The 21,536-nt window shown below is 40.8% G+C and overlaps 1 protein-coding gene across 3 annotated transcripts in view; it reads right to left on the bottom strand.

Annotated features, from left to right (window-relative positions):
* MBD5 (methyl-CpG binding domain protein 5) overlaps positions 1-21,536 on the bottom strand; it is a 106,837-nt gene that overhangs the window by 33,374 nt on the left and 51,927 nt on the right. For 2 of the 3 annotated variants that reach the window (XM_064661661.1, XM_064661659.1), the window contains exons 3-6: positions 15,093-15,230; positions 12,281-12,471; positions 8,509-8,566; positions 424-1,124 (exon numbers count right to left, since the gene is read on the bottom strand). In XM_064661661.1, coding sequence (XP_064517731.1) covers positions 424-536 — 113 coding nt within the window. In that variant the 5' untranslated portion in view covers positions 537-1,124; positions 8,509-8,566; positions 12,281-12,471; positions 15,093-15,230. Of the gene's footprint in view, positions 1-423; positions 1,125-8,508; positions 8,567-12,280; positions 12,472-15,088; positions 15,231-21,536 lie in introns of all 3 variants that reach the window. The other variant, XM_064661660.1, reaches the window with a different exon arrangement.

The raw sequence follows: 21,536 nt of genomic DNA, 5'->3' as shown, positions 1-21,536 counted from the left end.
GGTATTAAGTAGTTACATAACCTAAATTCCCTTTCGAAAGAATCACAGAATCCTGGAATAATTTGGGATGGAAGGGACCTAAAGATCATCTCATTCCATCCCCCGCCATGGGCAGGGACACCCCCCACTATTCCAGGTTGCTCCAACCTGCCCTTGGACACTCCCAGGGATCCAGGGGCAGCCACAGCTTCTCTGGGCAACCTGGGCCAGGGCCTCCCCATTCTCCCAGCCAAGAATTCCTTCCCAATATCCCATCTCACCCTGCTTCAAAAATCCACTTGGAAAACAACAAGTTTCCCGTGACGTTTTTGAGCGCGAGGAAGGAGCCGAGTCCCTCATTTCCTGCCCCAGCTGGCAGAGTGAATTAATTTAATGACAGAACCCCCAGAGCAGTGAAAGCAGGAGCCCCTGGGGTGACCTTACCTGATGTAGAGAACTCCACTTTGGTCCACCCGCCGCTGCCACCCCACGGGAACTTGCACTGCTGGTGGCCCTCCGTCCGTGTCCCCTCCGTCACACTCCTTCCCACCATTCATTTTCCCGTTTCTGCTCGTGAGTTCTCCAGAGATATCAACAGGAGGGGGATCTCCTTCTCCTACATGTCATCCTGGCCTCCCAGAGCGGGCCCTGCAGCACGGCTGATCCCGAATCGGGCAAAGTGCATCGGGAGGCTCCGAGCTCAGTTTGAAACCAAGTCCTTCCCAGTGGCCATTTTGGTTCAACGAGTCACTCTCCCACCACAGTCCACATTAAATATGCAAGGTTTAAACTCCTTATCTATTCATAAGGACGAACTCTAGAGAGGCAAAAAAAATTAGTGCTTCCGACTTGGGCAAATCATAATTCGCCAATCCTTTCGTTCCCTGTCAGAAAGGAGGAGGGGGGGAAAAGGAGAATTCCTAGTTCCCCAGCATGGCTCCCAGCTCCAGGACTGGCTTAAGAGAACTTGTACTTGGTGAAAGCTCGTCTCATTTTTTTTTTTATAAATATGAGTCAGCTCCGATACCTCCAGGTATTACACCCTTTGTATGCCACATTCTTTCTGCTTGCTTTTTATCTCCTGCTCGCTGTCCAAGTTGTCTTCTTGGCTTTCTTTCATGACTCCTTGGCTCCAATAAAACAGCCTGAAAAACAAGGATGCGGGAAAGACGTGAGGCGTTTTCCCTGAGTTTTTCAGCCCAGGGAGGTGTTTACAGCTGCAGCCATTTCAAGAGCTCAAAACCAAGATTTTCAATGTCAGTGGAACCATTAAAACAAGGCTTTGAGTAAATATAAACCTGCCAGCAAATTCTATTTATACGTGGATGCAACTACATCTTAAAAGCAACGAGAGTGAAGCTGCCATTGCACAGTTAATGTACAGTTTGGGTGAATTAAGGGATGCATCTTTTCACTGAATATTTTCACGTATTCTTCTGTTCAGAACCATCAGCAGATGACTAAATTAATGCCCTTTAAAAATTGTTTATAAACCTGAATGAATTTAATGTGGAGGAAGCTGCTTCCGGGCTCGGTAATATCCATAAAAATGGAAAACCGCTGCATTCGGATTAAATTTAAATAATCATCTTTCCAAAAATTGTGTCGTAAAAAGGGGAAAATGCAGCATCAAGGCACTGATCTCTGAATACCTGGGAAACAATCTGAATGTCTTCAGGAATAATTCCCCCCCCTCTCCATGATTTAACTCTTCATGACAGAAGTTCACAATGATGTTATTCCCCCAAAATTCTGTTATTTCCCCAAAACAGCTTTCCAAGGTGACCAGGTGAGACTGAGCTCTCGAGTTTGGGTGGTTTGTTAAGGTGAGACAAACGTGGGAGTGTGGGACTGAAACAGTAAATCCCTCAGAATAAACAGCAATCCTAAAAATCAAACACAAAAGGCACCGATGACTGTTGGAGTAACAACATGAACAGGTTTTATTTGGGATCCCCTGTCAATTCTGCCTCATTCCTGACACTCCTGTTATGCCAACATGCTAAAACACAGTAAACCTTACAGACCTGACTGATTTTAATAAAAAAACGGGGGTTTTTTTGAGCTAGAAATGGAACATGAGGACTCAGGATCCCACATTTCTGCAAGAGCACCACATTAAATCTACATTTAACAGGAATAACAGCTCCTTCCTAAAGGAAGACTGGAGAGGCATAACCACAGTCCTGGGAGTGTTCCCTCAAGTCCCCTAACACAGAACATTCTCTTCAGATGTGCCACTTACAAATGTAAAGCTCCAAACGCTCCGTGGGGAAGGAAAAATCCTTGGAGTATTTCCAAGGCTGAGGAGCAGAGAGGAGCAGGTTGGGCAGAGCCCTGGACTGAAGGGCTGAGATCTGAAGAACACGGGGGGGATTTGGGCAAAGGTTGGACCTGGAGGCCTTTTCCAGCCTTAAAGATTCCGAGATTTCAGATTTGCTGTGGGATGAAGCCTTCTGGAATAGCCTGGTGCTGCTCTGCAGGGATCTGCTTCCACTTCCCAAGACTCTGGAGCACTCCAACAGGATGTAATCCTTGGCTGGACAAGACTGGGGAAGGGACCAGGAGACTGAGGAGCTCCTGCCCAGCAAAGCTCCCAGGGAATGTCACAGGGACACCTTGTCAAAACAATCCTCACTCTGGGACACAGGAATAGGATTTGGAAGCTCTTGGCAACAGTTCAGGAATCCTGGTGTTGGATTGGCTTTATCCTGCTTAAGGAGGGAGCAGATGATGTTCCATCCAACCCAAGGCAGAATTTACCTTCCTGCTGAATTTCCTGCAGGTCCCGTGGAAGGCTAAAATAGGGGAATAATTTTCCTGTTACTCTGAATGAGAGTTAACCTGCTGTGACGTGACAACACCAGGAAATACATATTTAAAATCCTGGGAGCACAGGGTGAAGGGAAAGCTGCTCATCTCAACCCAGCCTTGTGTGGTAACATGTGGCTCACACTGCTGTTTAGGGCAGTTTCCCTGGATCCATTATGAGCAAATAATATCCAACAACTGCTTTTTTTTTTTGCAAGAAATACTTGGAAGAAACCTTGCATTTCTGCTGGGTCTGCAGTGTCCTGTCTCAGTTAACATCTCATTCCACCTCCACCACAACTGATCACATCAAACCTTCTTCAGGGTGTGAAACAGCACAAAAAGGAGCAAAAAAAAAAGTCCTTAATTGCTTCTTCTGTGGAAAGTATTTAAATGTTTTTATGAAAGAGGGCAGGTTTAGATGAGAGATTAGGGAGAAATTCCTGCCTGGGAGGGTGGGGAGGCCCTGGCACAGCTTGCCCAGAGAAGCTGTGGCTGCCCCTGGATCCCTGGAAGTGTCCAAGGCCAGGTTGGAGCAACCTGGGCTAGTGGAAGGTGTCAGGGAGTTGGAATGGGATGATCCAGAAAGTCCTTTCAACCCAAGCCCTTCTGGGATTCTGTGGAAAGTAAAGAATTGCTAAAGCGGAATTTATAACATTTATTTGTTCTCAGCTCTTAAATGTTTCGGGTATTAATGGCTAAGGAGCAAATTCCACATGGATTTCCACAAAGTGCAGGCAGTAAAGCCCCCAGTCCTTACAGTAACCACTGCAGTGGCACAGGGAAGAGGTGCCCATCCATGTTCTGGTACAGAAATCCATCCCTAATCCCCACAGAAAGTTCCTGTGTGTTATTTCATTTAACTCCATAACACCAGACTGCTCAAACCTTTACATTTCTTACTGGTCCAGAGACTTAGAACCCCACAGGACGAGAGGGAACGGCCTCAAGCTGTGCCAGGGGAGGCTCAGGTTGGACATCAGGAGGAATTTCCTCATGGAAAGGGTGGTGAGGCCTTGGCAGGGGCTGCCCAGGGAGGTTTGGAGTGCCCACCCTGGAGGTGTCCCAGGAAGGCCTGGCCGTGGCACTCAGTGACAAGGGGGGCATCGGGCACAGGGGGGACTCTGATCTTGGAGGGCTTTTCCAACCTCAGTGATCCTGGGATTCTGTGATCCTGTGAATTCCATGACTGCAGAACAATCCCATTTCTTGCTGCATTGTTTGCCCCTTCCCCATCCGAACGCTCCATCTGAAGTGTTCCACACCTTGGATCGGGAGAGAAAGGAGCTGGAGCAAATCCAAGGTATTCTGGACACTGGATCCCACCCAAAGGCCTGACTCCCATCAGCCCATGCAATAAATCCCTCTCCTCCACAACCTCCTCGCAGCTCCAGACAACTCCTGTTATCTCACCACGAGCAAACACAACTTTCCACATCTAACCCAATTACTCCTTCTCCCCGTGAGCCAGGACATGCCTTTTAGATTTGTTTTGCAATCCAGTTCCATTACAATATCCTTCGGAATATTTCACTGGAGAACTATGCAAAACTACACCGAATTCTTCCCCCTGGACCCCTTCCCCCCACGGAAAATTTCTCCCCTAATTTTCAGATGCTGAAAGGTATGTTTTCAATTTTTAATGTGGCTCTCTCACTTTTTTTTTTGAAATGTTGCATTTTAGGGCCTCTCTGCACGCTCAGCCGTTCGTGTTTGCTTTAACAACTTCTTCAGTCAAGCAGGGAAAGAGAAAACTTGGTGTTAAAATATAAAAGTTAAAGAAGATGCTAATTGTCTGGATTCTGATCTATCCCCATATGATATGATTGATATTTATTTTATTAATAAATGGAATTATTGAGACAAATTTTGACAGTCTGATATTGCAAAAATATGGAATCACCATGGAATCCCAGGATGGTTTGGGCTGGAAGGGACCTTAAAGCTCATCCCATTCCATCCCTGCCACGGGCAGGGACACCTTCCACTAGCCCACGTTGCCCCAAGCCCTGTCCAACCTTTTGAGTAAAGAATTTATTCCCACTAAAATACAATCTAAATCTCTCCTCTTTCAGTTTAAATCCATTGCCCCTTGTCCTCCAATCACTTTTGATGCTCCGTTACTTTTTTTCTCCATGAACTTTTAACGGTGCCCAACAATTCCACAGATCACAAAGGATGCACAAATCCCAGTGGTCACCTATGGAATGACCACATTTTGGGAATAAAGCTCTGCAAACCCTTGGAACACACACCAAACACTGCTTGGAGACACAAATCACACCCTAATTTTCGAGGCTTCCTTTTGTGGCAAAGAAAAACCTACAGAATACATTAGGAATGGGAAATGCCCTCAAATCTAATTATTGGGGTTTTAGAACTAATGAGACAAGTTAGCTTCTTAAAAAGCATCATTGTCCCTCCCCTCAGAGTTAAAAAGGAGTTTTTGTTTGGTCATGGCTTGCACATTATTAATCTGTTTAAGTTTATCCAAGCAATCAGCTGGGATTCTCCCGTATCATCTCATCCCACACAAACGTTGCATCACTTTTTGGGAATGCTTCCCCACTCTGAAAAGCAGCTTTCTCCTGACTAATTAGACCAGTGGTGAATATTTGATGAAGGCCTATTTTTAGGAGATGATTCAACAAACAAAAAGTGTAAAGGAAACCTTCCTTCCTTCAATCTTCTCTCACTGTGTTGGTCTCCAGGACCACGACACGGCCGTACATGTGATTTACACGCGATTTTCACGTGACAGAATCCAGCTTTTGGGGGGAAAAGACATCCTTATCTTACTCCTAAATCCTGATTATTAAGAATACATTGCCAGCACTGGATAACTGCATTAAAATAACCCATTTGAAACCACCCCAGTGCCAGACCAGTTCATACCAGTCCGACCTCCTCCGACACCGAGTTATTTCCAACTGAATAAAGGACTTTTATAACCAGGCTTATGTTTTCCTAATTGATACCACTTTGGATGCTGGGGGATTTTTTTAGGATTGGAAGCCCCCACTCTGTGAAATGATTCCCTGGAATTGCTCAAGGCACTCTGGATGTGGCTCAGTGCTCTGGGTGAGTTGACCCAGTGGTGTTTGGTCACATGTTGGACTCGATGATCTGGGAGGTCTTTTCCAACCTGGATGATCCCATGGGAGCTGTTTGGATAATTCATTCATAAATGGCAAACCCCCATCAAGATTCCAGGCCACTGTGCCTGTCTCTCCATCCACAGCCCGGGAGTTTTCCCAGTATCCCAGTGGACACGCCCCAGTTCCCAGCCTGGCTCACCTGGACCAGGATGGACAGAACCCTCTGGCATTGAAATTCCCAAACATCCAAGATTAGATGGCAAAGCAGCCCCTTCAGACCTACCATTCAGGAATCTACACCATTAAAACAATAAGGAAAAGATTTTCATGGAGAAAACACTGATTTATGTCCATGGAATCCAGCTGATACATTATATTAGATTTATATATAATATAAATCCCTTCTCTTGGAGCATTGTGGATCATTGTATTCCTGATTAATTCTGCTGTTAATTAATCAGAAATACATCTGATATCCTTCCTATCGATGTCCAGGGAAAAATCAGAGTTCACTGAGCTGCAAAGTATCCTTAATTTAGGAGATTTAACTGTGCCATGACAGTTGTCCAATGGAACTGGGAAGGAGTAGGATTTTTTTAGCACTTTATTTCCTGTATGTTTAGCACCAAACCCCGAAACTTTCTCTAACTATGACTTTTCAGCCCAAACTTTCTCTAAACGTGACTTTTAACACACTTTTCTGGGTAATTCCCAGAGTTAGGAGCAACTGTGGTTGTCACTTGGCAATGAAAGAATGGATTAAATCCACCCTTTCGAGACCTTCCACGTGCACAAAACACACAGGGCATCTCTGAAAGGGTTTTCACAAAAAGAAAAAAAAGCCCCACATCAATGATAATAAAAAAAAAAAGGCAGGAAACAAAAGGATTTTCTTTTTAACCCTCAGCCCTGGCTCTTCAGTAAGAATTTATTAAATGGAAGAATACACAGGAGTTCTGATGCTTTTCCAGCCCTTCCACCACATTAATTTTATTCTTTACAAAGGGAAATAGGTCAAAAAACACGAGACAGACCTACTTTGTGTCAACACAGTGACAGCCCCCAGATTTATTAAAAATTAAGACTAATATTTGGTATGTAAGGGAAATAAACTGAGAGTGATGTCACCATTAGCAACACCTTTCTTAGGGAATATTATTATAAAGAATATTACTGAGCTAGAAGTCAATAAGAAGTGAGGAAATGTTATTAAATCAACTTTATTTCAGGGGAAATTGTAGAAAGAAAGAGGAACTTGGTGTCCCTCCTCAGCAACCTGGAATCTGATATTATTAAACACAGTCCTAGAATGCTTTTGTAATGAAGATTATATGAATTTCAGGGATGTTTGATACAGAGTGTTCCTAAAGTATCTAATAAACAGATGCAGGAAATAAAGAGGTAAAACTATTTGTAATTGTTTGCTTTTGCTGGACATTATTGACTTAGAGGTTACTGGGGCAATGGAAATTTGGGAAAATAAAGATTTTATTTTAAAAGAAAACAGCATTTAAGTGTAACTTTCACAATCTCAACCTGAAAATTCAACCAGATTTTAGAGGAGCAACTAAAAACCAGGAATAAAATCGGATTCCTGGAAATCCTGGCGAAAGGCTCCGGGGCAGAGTTATGAGAATAACCCCAGATCTCCATTAACTGGGCACTGTGAGAGCAACAATCAAGCAAGAAAGGGGAAGAATGAAACCCACCCTCCCACATCTAAAAAGCAGAGATCACAATAAACCAAATAACCCTCCTCTGTGGGAGACACCTGACGGTCAGGGCAGAGCAGGAGTGGAATAATTGGAATAATTCAGCCCCAGTTTCTGTGCAGGGGAACGTCAGAACTGTGGCAGGACTGCAAATTAAACCCATAAATTATGCTTTTGTGCCAAAGTAACAATCACATGACTGGGCTATTTTTAGACACAGGGAATTTTTTTCCCTCCCCAAGTGCTATTTTTTTACGCTGTTTACTGAATTACGTAGCTCTGCTCAGCAATTTCCCTAATGAAAATCCACTTAAGGTATTAAAAAAAATATGGTATCAATAAAAACCAGCTCTTCAGACACCTCAGTGCAAAACCTACAGCTTCAGCTGCCATTAATGGAATAATAGTTGAGTTTTTGCTGCCTCTGAACCCTGGGGTGCTACAAATCTGTGTAATATGATGGGTAATTACTTACTAATTGAACGTATTTGGAGAATTTGGCCCCACTATTTTGTTTTATTTGAGAGGCAGTTCTCTACTTTCTAAAAGAGGACTCAGAGATTCAAAGACATTAAAAAAAAAAAAAGTGTGTTTTAATCCTTTTAAATGCCAAATAGTCCTTCCTTGCTACACCAGCTCTATTAGTTATAAGTGTAATCATTTTTAAATGGATTTATGAAGATTTGTATACATGACCTTTCCTTCTCCAGCTCCTTCTCCTCCTTCCCCTGCTCTGAGTCAGCTGGTTCATGAATATACCATTTATTTCAAAATATTCTGCCACTAAAACATCACGTTTGCTTTGTTATTTAAGAGCTGTGAAACAAGTAATGCCCATATAAAGTATTTTCCAATGCACTAATTGCCAGCAGGGCACAGGATTCAAATAAAACTCGGAAAAGCCTGACCTTTTTCCTCATCAAGCATCAGATTGAAGGTGGGTCTGTTCATCTTGTTCTTTCCAAGCTGAAAAAGAATCAGTTGAAACAGTTAAAAGAGAAGCAACAGCGAGGAATATATTCCACTTATGATGTTAAGATATTAATTAGTATTTATTATTAAATATAATTTATTTGTTAATTAATATTAATTTTTATTCATATTTATAAATACTTTGAGTTTTTTAGATTATTATTTCTTCTTTAAAATTTCTCCTTTAAAATTTCTGCTTCCACTTTCTATTTTGTACATATTTAATTTCCTAAAACATCACGGACACAGGGGGGAAAAAAATATATTTAGAAAATGCTAAAGTTCTCTTTTTTAAAAAAAATCAGCTTTACTAGAGTTTAATCTGTATTCTGGCAACACAGATGATCAAAATTCTTGACTGTACACACCCCACTAGTTTCAAATCAGATTTTTGTGCTTCACGAGTGTCTGGCTGCCCCATCCCCTTCACTCTGAGATTTAGTTTTGAGCAAGTCAAGGTGTTTTTAGCCTAAAAAAAAAAAAAAAAAAGAGCAAAGTGCCCAAATGTTCTCGTCTGTGTATTTTGGGGATGAATTTTTCCATGACAATTATCAGATGTGCTCACGCCGACACCTCGATAAGGACGGATTTCACTGTCCCATAAAGGGGGAAGGCTCCAGTCTGGCTCCTGGAAAACGAAACAGTTGATTTTATGATAGAATATTTTATTCTCTATTCAGGGGCAAACATTCCTTGGATGTGTTTTGCCCCCCAAACACGATGTATTTATGTTTAAAGCAGAGCAAGGCGGGACCTGGGGAGGACCCTCAGCTCTGTGTCCCTGGCTTAGCTCACCTGACCCACTGTAAACCCAGTTTTAGTGCATGTGAAATAGGCTGAAAATGCACTAAACCAGACAAAAAAAGGCTTGATTCTCTTCAGAAGGAAGGAAACAAAAGGGTGAATCATATTCAAGCTCGACAAGCACAAGAGAATTCCACCAGCTCATCAAAGCAGGGAAGAGAAAAATGAGAGTAAGGCCCACAGGCACCCAGAAATTAAAACCATGTGGGCCTTCAAGGGTTCAGCACATCCAAGAGTTCAAGAACAAAGCTCCAAAGAAGATAAGAACCTTGAAAATGCACTTTTTCATCCCAATCTAAGGGCTGGATTGTGCCAGATCCTGATTACAGCTCCACCGGTCCTTTATTCTCTGAGTAGGCCCCAAAAACGGCTCTGGAAATTCAGGCCTGACACAGAGAGTGAGAATTTTCTGGTCCCTGCTCCAAAAAGAAGTGAGTTATTGGGGAAAAACGTGGGCAAAGAACCACTTAGTCACCTCTTCATCACAATGTATTTAACACTTGATCAAAAGAAATGAACCCAGTAAAAAAGATATACCCTGTCACAAAAAAACCCCAACCATAAACAAAGCCATCGGTGCCATAAATGCCGTAAAATCCTGGCAGGAAAATCTGGGAAATCAGAATTCCAGACACATACAGAGGGAAAACAGGCCTCATTTTGTTCTGCAGGTGTTAATTTCTTTATGTTATACTTCACCTGAATTCAAGGAAAGCTGTGGCAAACTTCCAGAAATGTTGCTCGACCCGGATTTCACTCCCATTTCAAATCGGAGCCTTTTTCAAAGCATTTTATTTAAGATTAAAAAAGGTCCTTTGGTTCATTTTTACTGCAGTATACTCATTTTTACTCCTCTTACTGATTTTACTCATTTTCAACTGGAGGGTATTGTCAGGAACAGGAAAAGTTCGCAGGGAAAACAAGGGAAAGTTAATCCCAAAATTTAGGTTGACAGAATCAGAGAAACTGAGGGTGGGAAGAGGGATCTCAGGAGAGCAAAATGGCCACTGGGCAAGGTCAAAACTACAGAAATTGTCTGAAATCTCCCTTTTTATGCATTTTTAAAAGTTCCCTAAGAAAAATATCCCAGTTTTTCATCTACATTTCCAGTCAGATACAAGGCAAACCAAAACAAAATTCGGTCTGTTTTTTTCCCCTCATCTATCCCAAATTACCCTTTGTGCAAAATTAACTTGGTTTTTAATACTTTTTTTTAAATCTACAGAGCAACCCCCACTGTTGCTTTGATAAAAACCTCTTATCTCTTTTTTTCTGCCCATCCTACAGTGTTCCTTTTTCTCCTACAATAAATAAAATAAACAAACCCAATCCTTTCAGCTGTTCTTTTATCAGTCCTGCTTTTCTCCCCTTTGGCTTCTTCTGGCTAACACCAGTTTTAATAAAATTGGTTTGTTTTAAATTTTAATAATAGAGAAACATTTTTAAATAGTATTTTGATAATAAATATTTAAATAGTATTTTGATAATAAATATTTTAAAATATTATTTCAAATAATAAATAAATAATGATAAAGAATTCCTTTGCTTATACACTCAACAATTCCCTTATCTCATAATCCAGGTTTTCTACTGACAGATGTCTTAGGACCTGTCAACATCACAGATTCACCAAATTCAATTAAAACATGAAAATAAAACCTTCCTTGGAGTGCCATTGAATCTGATATTTGCTTTCAAGAGTTAAAAATATTCAGTATTAAAAACATTTAGTAAATATTTCTAAATGCAGCCTCAATTTCAGGTTCCACTGGTAACATTTCTAAATGCAAAGTTAAAAAAAAGAAAAAAAATCAAAATATCTTTCCTATTTTCATAAACTTCCCCCAAAGAAGACTGATTTGTGTTGGCTGGAAGGGACAGCTCTCTAAAAAAAAAAAATTCAAAATGAGTTGTGAACATCCAGTATTCTGTGGGAATATTGTACTTATTGGTTCCAAGGTGATCAGGCAGGTAAAATTATGTATTTTCTCCGAAGAAGAAATGAATAAGGTAAGAATGAAAACGTACCAATGTGTTTTAAAAACCTTATTTTGAGGCAGCAAACACAGCACAGACCCTGCACCGACTCACTGAGGTGCCCCAACATCCCATTGTAGATGGCCATAATTTTATTTAAAAACTAAAACCACACACATTCCTTCAACTGGGGCACTTCAGATCAGGGGAGTGATCTGAAGACTCCCTTCAGTCCTTTCTGGAGGGATTTAAAAAAGCTTTGGAGAAATCTCCAAGCTCTGGCATTAGCCTGGTATTTATAGCTCTGCTTCCCGTGGTCTTTGAGCTTCCCGGGCCCTTCTTTCTCCCCATCTGCTGGTTGTTGACGTGGCCCTAACCTTGCATTCTGATGATGAAAATCTATAAGAATAAGAGCATTTCATTTGATATCGTGGAATTCTGGCTGGATCCCAGGGCAAGGCAGCTCCACTTTGCTGCTCCAACACAATCCAGGGCAGGAGTGGTGCTGCATATTTTCCAGCCTGGATAACTGGAGCTCTGTTGTCCAATCATGGCAAAATATATTGCTCCCAAATATGACTAATACTCCACCTGACACAAAATTGGGAATTTTCTCACCTTTCAAATGCTGTTCTTCAGATGCTGGTTCTGCACAATCCTTTAAATCTTTGTTCTTTGTTCTCTTATCAAAACTCCACCTATGGGTGCACTGCCCATCCTCTACAAAGGTATAAATTGCTAAATTGTTCCTTTCTCTACTTGAGCACCATCAAATGTTGAAGATGCCCGTTCTTCTCTTTAATTTTTGTTAATATTGGCCCAAATATTTTGCCTTGGAACTTTGCTGCTCTGTCATAAAACCACCAAAACCAAACCCCAGAAGTTTCTCAGCTGGATAAATGCAGAGATTTACTTTGGAATACTCACCTACATTGCTTCTCATGGTCTTGCTTGGGGTTATCTTGGGGATCTTTAGGCTCCTTAAAACTCTTGGTGCACTTTGAGCTTGGCTTTAGACAGTCTCCTGTTGTGCTCTCGACAGTGGCCTATGTCCATCGAGGTGGCTCCTGGGCTTCCCCCACCCCTCATCTGAGGAATTCCTGCTCCCTATGTTACATCTGGGGAGATAATCAGAGTGTTTCAATTAAAAAAAAATGAGCCAAATGTCTTTATTTCACTTTTCTTGGTCACTTTGTAAGTCCCAGTGCAACTACTTGATATAAACCATAAGAATATTTGATTTTCAAGGGTAGGACGGCTCTGATTGGAACTGAGCAGAGACAAAGATGCCTTTTATTACTTGATGGTGTTTCACTGGCCAGAAGAGTGAGGAAATTCCTATAAAAATGAGTGTATGGATCCTTAGTAGGCAAAGTAAAAGGTCATGTCTTCAGCCACCTCAGGCAGTGCTAATCCACACTGAAAATCTCCCACTAAGGAGGAAAAAGTTGGGTTTTAAAGAGTTATGATTGATGTGTTTGAATGTCTCTGACACCAAGAGGAGTCAACAGTCCTTTAAATCAATTAATTAGACTCTTTTAGGGGTGACATGGATTTGGAACTCATCGGGTTAAAGGCACATCCAAAGAACTGAGGGGTTAAAACCTCAGATCTGAGAGTCTGAGGACTCAGCACAGGCATCAAATTCAGAATTATTGGGGATTTCACAGCTTTTACAAAAGAAATCTTCAATTAAAACAGCTGCAGCATCCCTGGGTTTCGAATCCTACAGACAACGTCATGAATTTGGTGTGATTTTCGTATTTGGAGCCTCTTCCAAAGCCATTTGTCACCACAATAAAGCTCTTGGTTGTTGTTAAATCCTCCTCCTGTCACAGGAAACCCATTGATACAAAAATAGGAATAAAAAATTTCAGATAAGCCACATAAACAGGGTGTGAGCACACAAGTCACAGGGTTTACCTGCTCTTTATACTGAATATTATGTACATTCAGTCCAGAGATATTATCATGTAACATATAGATATTCCTGAATTATTTCACAATGTGACCATTATTATATAATAACATCATTCAAAACATGACCATTATGATATATTATATAGGTATTATTGAATTATTTCAAAATATGACCATCATCATATCATGGTATTATTATATAATGATAGATTTCAAAACATGACCATTCTAACACATAGATATTATTGAATTATTTCAAAACATATAATTATAGATAAATAAGAATCCATGGCTTCACAATGTAGCTTATCTTTATGGTAAGAAATCAAATAGAAAGGTGGGATAATCCCCCATTAAAGAATTTGCATAAAAAGATATTTTAGATCATAATTTCCCTATGGACAAAACAATCTTCATCTCAAATTCTTTATTAATGTTTCAACACATTGAAAGGTATTGATAAGAGGCATTTTTATGAAGGGTTCCCCTGGAGCATGTAATGCTGATCACAGCAAACACTGCAAAACTAATTTACTGGAAACAATTCCAATAGATGGATGAAACAGCCCAAGAATAAAACCTTAGTCAGAGCAGGGCTTAGAAAAAAAAAATGGGTCACATGGACAGTGCAAGGACTGGAGCAGCATCAGGGAAAGAAGCTTCTGTTAAAGGCCTCAAGAAATCTACAGGAAAGCATTAAAAAAATTAATTTACATAAATAACCTGATTTCTCACCTTATCAAAATTAAACAGTGTCAATAAAATAACAGCAAAAATTGTCTGTACTGTTGATACAAAAATGGACTTAAGGACTATAATATTTTTATTTTTTGATTGAACACACATCCATAACATTAAACTTCCCAGAGTCCTCCAAAGCTGCAGGAATCTCACGGTGCCTGTATTTTTGGGGAAGAAACATCTGTTTTTTCCAGAGCCTTTTGCTGTGAGGTTCCCTTTGCCAGCTTTCTATTTACATAACGAGGCTGTGCCAACAGATTAAAAAAATCCTGTGCCCCTCTAATCTCTGCAGATACAATATTCTTACAACTCTGGTATTATTTGGTGCATCTAAAATGAAAGATACTGAAGAAAAAAAAAGGAAAAATAAACAAAACCGTGAGAGACAAACTCAACTTTTCAACTGTGAGCTGTCAGAGATGAGTGTAAAGAGGGGATGGTAACCTCTTCACTTCAGGGGGGTTTAAAATGCATTTCTTCTGAACCAATCAACTTGATTATTGGCTGGTTCTCAGGTTATTTTTCCCATTTGCCCCGTGGCATCAATGAAAAACATCCCTCCAAAGCAGGTAATTCTAACCATAGCCACAGGCTCCACGCTGGGAAATATCAGCAAAGGTTTGGACACCAGTTTAGGAGCATCCAGGTCTGATTTTTATTTTCAATAATTGTTTTGTTAAGTGCCAAACTCACACAAAATTATATTCAGTCACTGCACTGTGTTTCATAGTCCTAAAAATAAATATATTATCTTTCATTTCTAGTGGTGGCACTACAATACCAGGGGATAAACAAGCCCATCAAACACTTCTGACACATCAAAGAAAATAGAAAAAAATCACGTTAAAATTTGAAATCACTGTGTTTATTACCTAAATGTGTGACAAGGAGAGAAATCCCAGGATGGTTTGGGTGGGAAGGGACATTAAAACCCACCCAATCCCACCCCCTGCCATGGGGCAGTGACACCTTCCACCAGCCCAGGTTGCTCCAGCCTGGCCTTGGACACTTCCAGGGATGGGGAATCCTCACCTTCTCTGGGCCACCAGCAGGAGAGGCAAAGAGAGAACTCACCTACCTCCAAGCAGGAAGACTGGTGGCTGGAATCCACCAGGATCTGGTGGGGCTCTGGACTTTTGGGAAGAATTGGAGAAGTGCTGTTTCTTCAAGTGTTTGTGTTTCTTTGCCCGTTTTGTTGTGGTAAAGCCTCTTCTTCCTGCAAGGGAACACATCCTGGACTGAAAGGGCTGCAGAAAGGCAAATCATCCTGAAGTTCCCAATGGAAGGATCCCTTTTTTTCATTGACCATGAACACAGGATCAGGAGAATTCCCTACAGTCCAAGGCAGGGGCCAGGCCTGGCCTTATCCTCCTCTGCTTTACATTTGTACAGGATTTAAGGCTGTAGGAACAGAGCCCACACAGCTGGAGAAGGGATAACAGGGCTCTTAAAGGAGATATTCCTGAGATGAGCCACCAGAAAACTTCAGGGAACTGAAATGGTACAAAAGATGCCCGGTTTTGCTTATTTATATCTGATTTATATCCACACTTCCTCTCTATATACACTCACACATACACATATATACATAAATTAACATAAAAAGAAGTAATAAAATTAACATTAGAAAAAATTAACATAAAAACCCCCATTGAAAGTAGATTATAGACTTGTAGACTTTCTTTTCCCAAAATGCCTTGTAGATTTTTTCCCAAAACAAACACAGCTCCGAGGAATTCTGTGACTTGAACATGTGATGGTGAGTCATGAGCTCGGCCTAAGCAGAGCCTTGTGTTTAATTTTATTCTTAGAACCAGCATTAAGAGTGGGGGGAAATATCTGTGCAGGATTAAGCTTGGACCAACTCCAGGGCTCGCAGGATTTTCAGGTTTCCCCAAAGCAGAGCTGGAACCTCAACCAATCTAGGCCTGGCTTAAACCAGGGCTCTGTTGGCTCCTCAAAGCTTGACCACTGTGGGGACACCAGGTTTTTTCCCTCACCCCTTCATTTCCCTGGAATGTGAGGAGGAAATCCCCAAGGTGGAGCCCCTTCCTCGTGTCAGAGGGCACAACTGGGCCCCTGCTCCAAGGCTGCTCCCTCTGCTCCCCAGTGGATCAGCCAAGGGAGCCGATTTGGGTATTTCTGCTGGATTAGTCTTAACCCAGATCACTTCCCTAATCCCTGGGGCTGCAGGAATGCCTGGGCTGGGCTGGGAAGGAGTGGCACGTGGGCAGAAATGAGGAACTCCGAGGGGAAAGCGCAGCGGTGAGTTTGGCTCAGGCCACTTGGAGCAATCCAAGGATTTGCTCCTTTATTTCAGAGTCCTGGAAACGCTTTTTTCCTCCTGTTTTCATAGCAGGACCTCAAGATATTCACTGTTTAAACAGAATTTATATTCATCTGCCTGTATATTCAAACTTTAGGATCCCAGTTCTAAACTTTAACTGTTCCAATGCCAAAGAGCAGGAGGAATGTTTGGAATACTCGAGTGAAGTCACCACAAAGCTCTTGGAAACAACGCTCCTGATTAGAATTCCCATCTATTATCCCAATATTTGCTAGACACGGGGGCTGGAGAAAATGAAGTTAAAGCAGAACAGATGGCAGAAGAAAAGAGAAGGGACTCTCCTGCCTTCCCAGGCTACCTTTGCAGGAACATATGGCCTTTGCCTGGGCTTTTGTGGGACAACAAGTTGGCCAGATGAGCACGACTTCCAAAGTGAATTATGACCCCCTGACAACACGAGGTGCCAAGTGGCAAACACAAAAGCTGAAAGCAATACAATTAAAACAGGCAGGTTTTGCAGAGAAATTAATTCAAAAATTAGATCTAAGGCTTAATTACTATCACATTTTTAATTTTTAATTACGTGATATATTATTACAAGTCTAACATACTGATATATATATATATATAAGTCTACCATACTAACTTGCTTCCTTATGTGTGTGATATATATATATAAGTCTAATACTTAATGCTATGGGAAGGCCCTGCCTGCTTTTTGCACTTTAAAGAATAATACATTCTCTGTATCCTTCATATCCTGATGAAGTTAATACTCAAGATTTAAAGCCTGCAAACTGAAGGTCTCTTCAACAATCACACATCCTGATTTATTTTGGTTTAGAATTAAGAATGAATGAATAATTTAGAAATTTTAACCCCTTGCTGTGTTTCCCTGGGCTCCTTTGCCCACCTGTTTTCCCAGCACTGCCTCACAACGGGAATGGAATCAACTTTTCTCCTTTAATTTAATACAGAGATAGCTGGGAAACTGCTGAGAACTGAGATGATGAACAAAGAATTTCAGGTCTGTATGACACCTCTCTGTGTTGTTGTCTCTCCATACATCACTATTCCAAAAGTGGAATGAGGAGAGGACAATGTTAATACAGCCCTTTCTAGATTTCTCTGGTTAACACAAAGCCTCATCATACAAAATATAAATATCCCCCCAAAAAAGTGAAGACATTTGGTAAAATAACCCAAAGAGGAGACAGAAAGAATCATCTCCCCACCCCAGGGTCCATCTCTCCTCCAGCAGCTCCCCCACTGTGCTCAGACACCTCTTTATAGCCAAGAGCCACCTCAGCCCACCAGAAAACCTTCATTTCTATATCCTGACTCAGATTATTTCATACAAATATATTTCAGATCATTTCATATAAATATATTCCAGATTATCTTACACAAACATAGCTGTGTTGACCCCAGGATCACAACTTTTTCCATTCCTTGTAAACAACTCTGCAAACACTTGAATAAATAGAAACCAGCACCAGAAGAAAAGGATACCTGGACTTGCAGCTGAATCCCTTATCCCAAAGCCCCAAACTCATTAGGAAAGAGGACATTTAATGCAGCAAGCACATGAACAGTTTATATTTTTGCCTTGTGACACTTTATCATCACATAATAAAGTGTCTGCTTTGAGACATGACATTATGCCATTGTTTAAACTTCAATCCTCCCCAAAGAAAATAACATAAACTTCTCCAAACTGTGGTGCTTCTTGGCACAAAATCTCCATCTCTGGCAAATCCTGATTATTTTAAACTCTCTTCTCAGTGCCCAGCACCCAGCACAGACCTTTTGTATCCATTTCCTACTGGTCTGGAATCATGGAAGAGAAATTATCCTGCCTGGAACTGGAAAGGTTGAGCAAATTGAAAATAAATTTCCACAGAGGAGGAATTTCACCCCAGTTCCCAGCGAGGAATATTCCCTCCAAGTAGTTCTTTCAAAGTGATGCTGCTACTAATTAATCCAACTAATTGTCCAATTCATTGATAGAAGGATCAGGATGGTGTTTTAACAATCCCCTGGCACAGGACTCCCGAATCAGAATTTCTGGAATTCTGATTCTATTCTTGCTAAGGTTAATAGATGGTTTCCCACTGAGTTTAATATAATTCACATTGGATCACTCCTGAGTCTATATTTATATAAAATGCCCTACTATTCGAATCTGTTTGATCATTTCAAAATTATCCACCTTATTTATTCATAGATAGAGATCAAAATTCTAAAAAAAAATTAGCCCAGGATTGAAGGAGTTTTCAGAAAGCTTCCATGGATTTTATGTTCTTACAAAAAGGTTTTATGTTTTTATAAAAGTCTGTTTTTCAGGTGTTTCCAAGTACCATGGGACTAAATACTCAAACATTCCTCTGATTTTTAGGAATAGGTATCACCTGCTGCAACAGCACTGAGGCCTAACAGAAATATTAAATATTATTTATGACAAATGTACCGAATGTCATTGGGGAAAAAAGTGCCCATCCTCTTAAAAAGTCAATAAAACTCACTTTGTTTCAAGGTTTTCTGAGTCTGTGAAAAGTCCAGAGCTGAGAAAAACGCTGCAGATAATATTTATTTAATGTATAACCAAATCCAAGCCCTCCTGATGCCTTAAGGAATTCCCAGATTTGGGAGCTCCATGGTGCCCTCGGGCAGTTATCGATCCCCACCTCGTGTGTTGTTCTGGCCACGCTGATCATAAAAATAATTCATTTTGCTGCACAATTGGGCAGAGATGATTATTTTTTTCCCCCTGAAATCCTAATTTCAAGATGCAATTCCTCCAGACTGTCCCTGGCATTTGGGTAAAGCACATATCCTCTTGCCTGGCTCCTCTTCCCCTGCTCTGAGTGATGTTGGGAATCTGGCTCCTGGACTCTCTCCCCAACAACTCCTGCTCCTCCATCTTTTCCTCTCCTCCCCACCTCTTTTCCTCTTGGACCTAATTCCTCAAGCAGGGAACCTGCACTTAGCACAGTCCTGGGACTCTTCCTCACCCACATCTCCCCTGACACTCCCTGAGCTCACTCTCCTGCTCCTCATCCCTTGGATATGACTCTGAATTTCTTCAGGATCTCCCTGTGGGGTCTCACGAGGGGCAAACCTGTCCCAGTGTAGTCCCTCAGCCCAGGTGTGAAAGTATTTATAGTTATACAAGACTTTTTCAGTTAAAAAAACTAAAACCAGACAAAACCTGAGCTGGTAGTTCGGGCCTGGAAAGCATCATAAACTTACTGGGGGTTTGGTTTATTGAGATAACCAAAGAGATCCAGGGGGAAGGGGACAAACCCAAAACTCCAGGAAAACACAATCCCTCCTTAACACTTCCACCAAGTGGAACGTGGATGTGATTTTTGTATCCCACATCTTCTCTACAATCAGACAGGAAGAAGAGGTGACAGTGAAAACAAGGATTTAAAGGTGTCAGGCTGTTTGAGAGTGAATCAATAATAAAAACAGGCAAACCCCAGATTTTCAGAGTTAAAGAAAATAGAAGTTGAAGGATTTTCACATCAGCAGAGGGAAAGGATCTGAGAGCAAGACTTTTAGTCACACTCACCACACAACTGGGCAAATTTTAAACCTAAATTTGCTTTTTTGTTACATGATTTTACATAAAATTTGCTCTGTAACCAAAAAAACCCCACCCTTTCAAGCCAAAGAAACTCCTAATATACCAGAAGTTAAACACTTTTAATTGCTCTGCAAGTGATCTTAATTTAATAATGACATAATTATATTTATTTCATAATTAAAATCTAAGTGTATTAACATCACAGCCCTAGAATTTTGTGTGGTTTTAAGAACAGGGAATTGCAAAATGTCAACTGGTCTAATTTAATGACTGAATTTTCTCCTTCTTCACAGAAACCACAGTTTAAATGTCCCAGTTCCTTCATTCTTAGCCTGTTTTTTTACCCTTTCTGGATTTAGGCACAAGAAAAGATAAAAGTTTCTGACCCCTGAAGCTTTTGTTTCCTCTTTTGTACTCACAAACTTCCCTAATTCAAAGGCCTGGCAGGAAGGAGTTACTGGGAGCTTCCAGGTGACAAAATTCACTTCCCAAAGAGAGCACAAGGAGAAAACCTGCAAATTCCTACTGAAGTATGGGAGAGAGAAATTATTGGGATCCCCTGGGAGCTACTAATCAATATTTTGGGGCTCCAACTGCTAAAGACTGACCCAAACCAAGCAGGGAGATGTTGAATTTAAAGGAACTTGAATGGTCCCACCACCTTCCAAAAGTTCAAGGCTGAATGGAATTCCTTATAAAAGTGATGAGATTTTAAACAGCTGAGTTTCCCACTCCCAAGTTTTTAGTAGCCTCATAAAATAGACTTTATACAATATACACCCTTGACATTCTGCTTTGGCAGCTGCAAGTCCCACTGTCCAGGTTGTCCCTCAGCTCCAGCAGGACAACCTTTTGGAGGGTTATGTTCTTGAACTGACATGTGACTCCTCAAAATGTGATGCTTGAGAAAATTGACTCACTTTAGACACAAAATAAGATACAGGAAGAAAGCCCAATGTGCTTCTTCCAAAAAACCCAACACAAACCCTACTAAAATGTGCCTCCAAACGTGCTGGCACATATAAAATATATAATAATATATATATAATATATACAAACCAATATATAATATATCTAATAATATATCTATAATATATATAAATATAAAATATATAAATATATAAAAATAAATATAAATAAATAAATAAATAAATAAATATTAAAAATGCCTGATCAAGCCATGATACAGGATAGGAACATTCCTGCCTAAGTGGTGATGCTCTAAAAGTTCATGCAAAGAGTAGTTAATTGTTCCTAAGTGGAATGGCAGGATTAGTAATTCCTGAGGAGGGTTCCAAAGAGTCAACACAAACCACATTCAGTCTCCTGAATTATTTCTTTTTTGAACTTTCAACATGTCCTCTGCTGAAGTACCAACATTTAGAATCTCCTCAAAATTTAGAATCTCCTCATTTTGCATCCTGGGGCCTTGCTACAAAGCAGTGTAAATTTACTCCAGGTAGAATTTATCCCAAAACACCCAGGAAAATGTTAACAAATGGAGACAGCCAAATAATTGGGCTGGAACTGCTGGGGGTCAGCCCAACTCAGCACGTGATGGTGAACACAGGAGGGTAAAAAAAGTTACCTAAAAGGATTTTAGGCAGCAGATAAAAAAAGATCAGTTTAAAACAAGTGTTTTT

Source organism: Pseudopipra pipra, chromosome 7 (assembly GCF_036250125.1).
Source record: "Pseudopipra pipra isolate bDixPip1 chromosome 7, bDixPip1.hap1, whole genome shotgun sequence".
NCBI lineage: Eukaryota > Metazoa > Chordata > Aves > Passeriformes > Pipridae > Pseudopipra > Pseudopipra pipra.
Note: the sequence above shows the minus strand (reverse complement) of the source record. Positions and strands in the feature narration are given on the sequence as shown.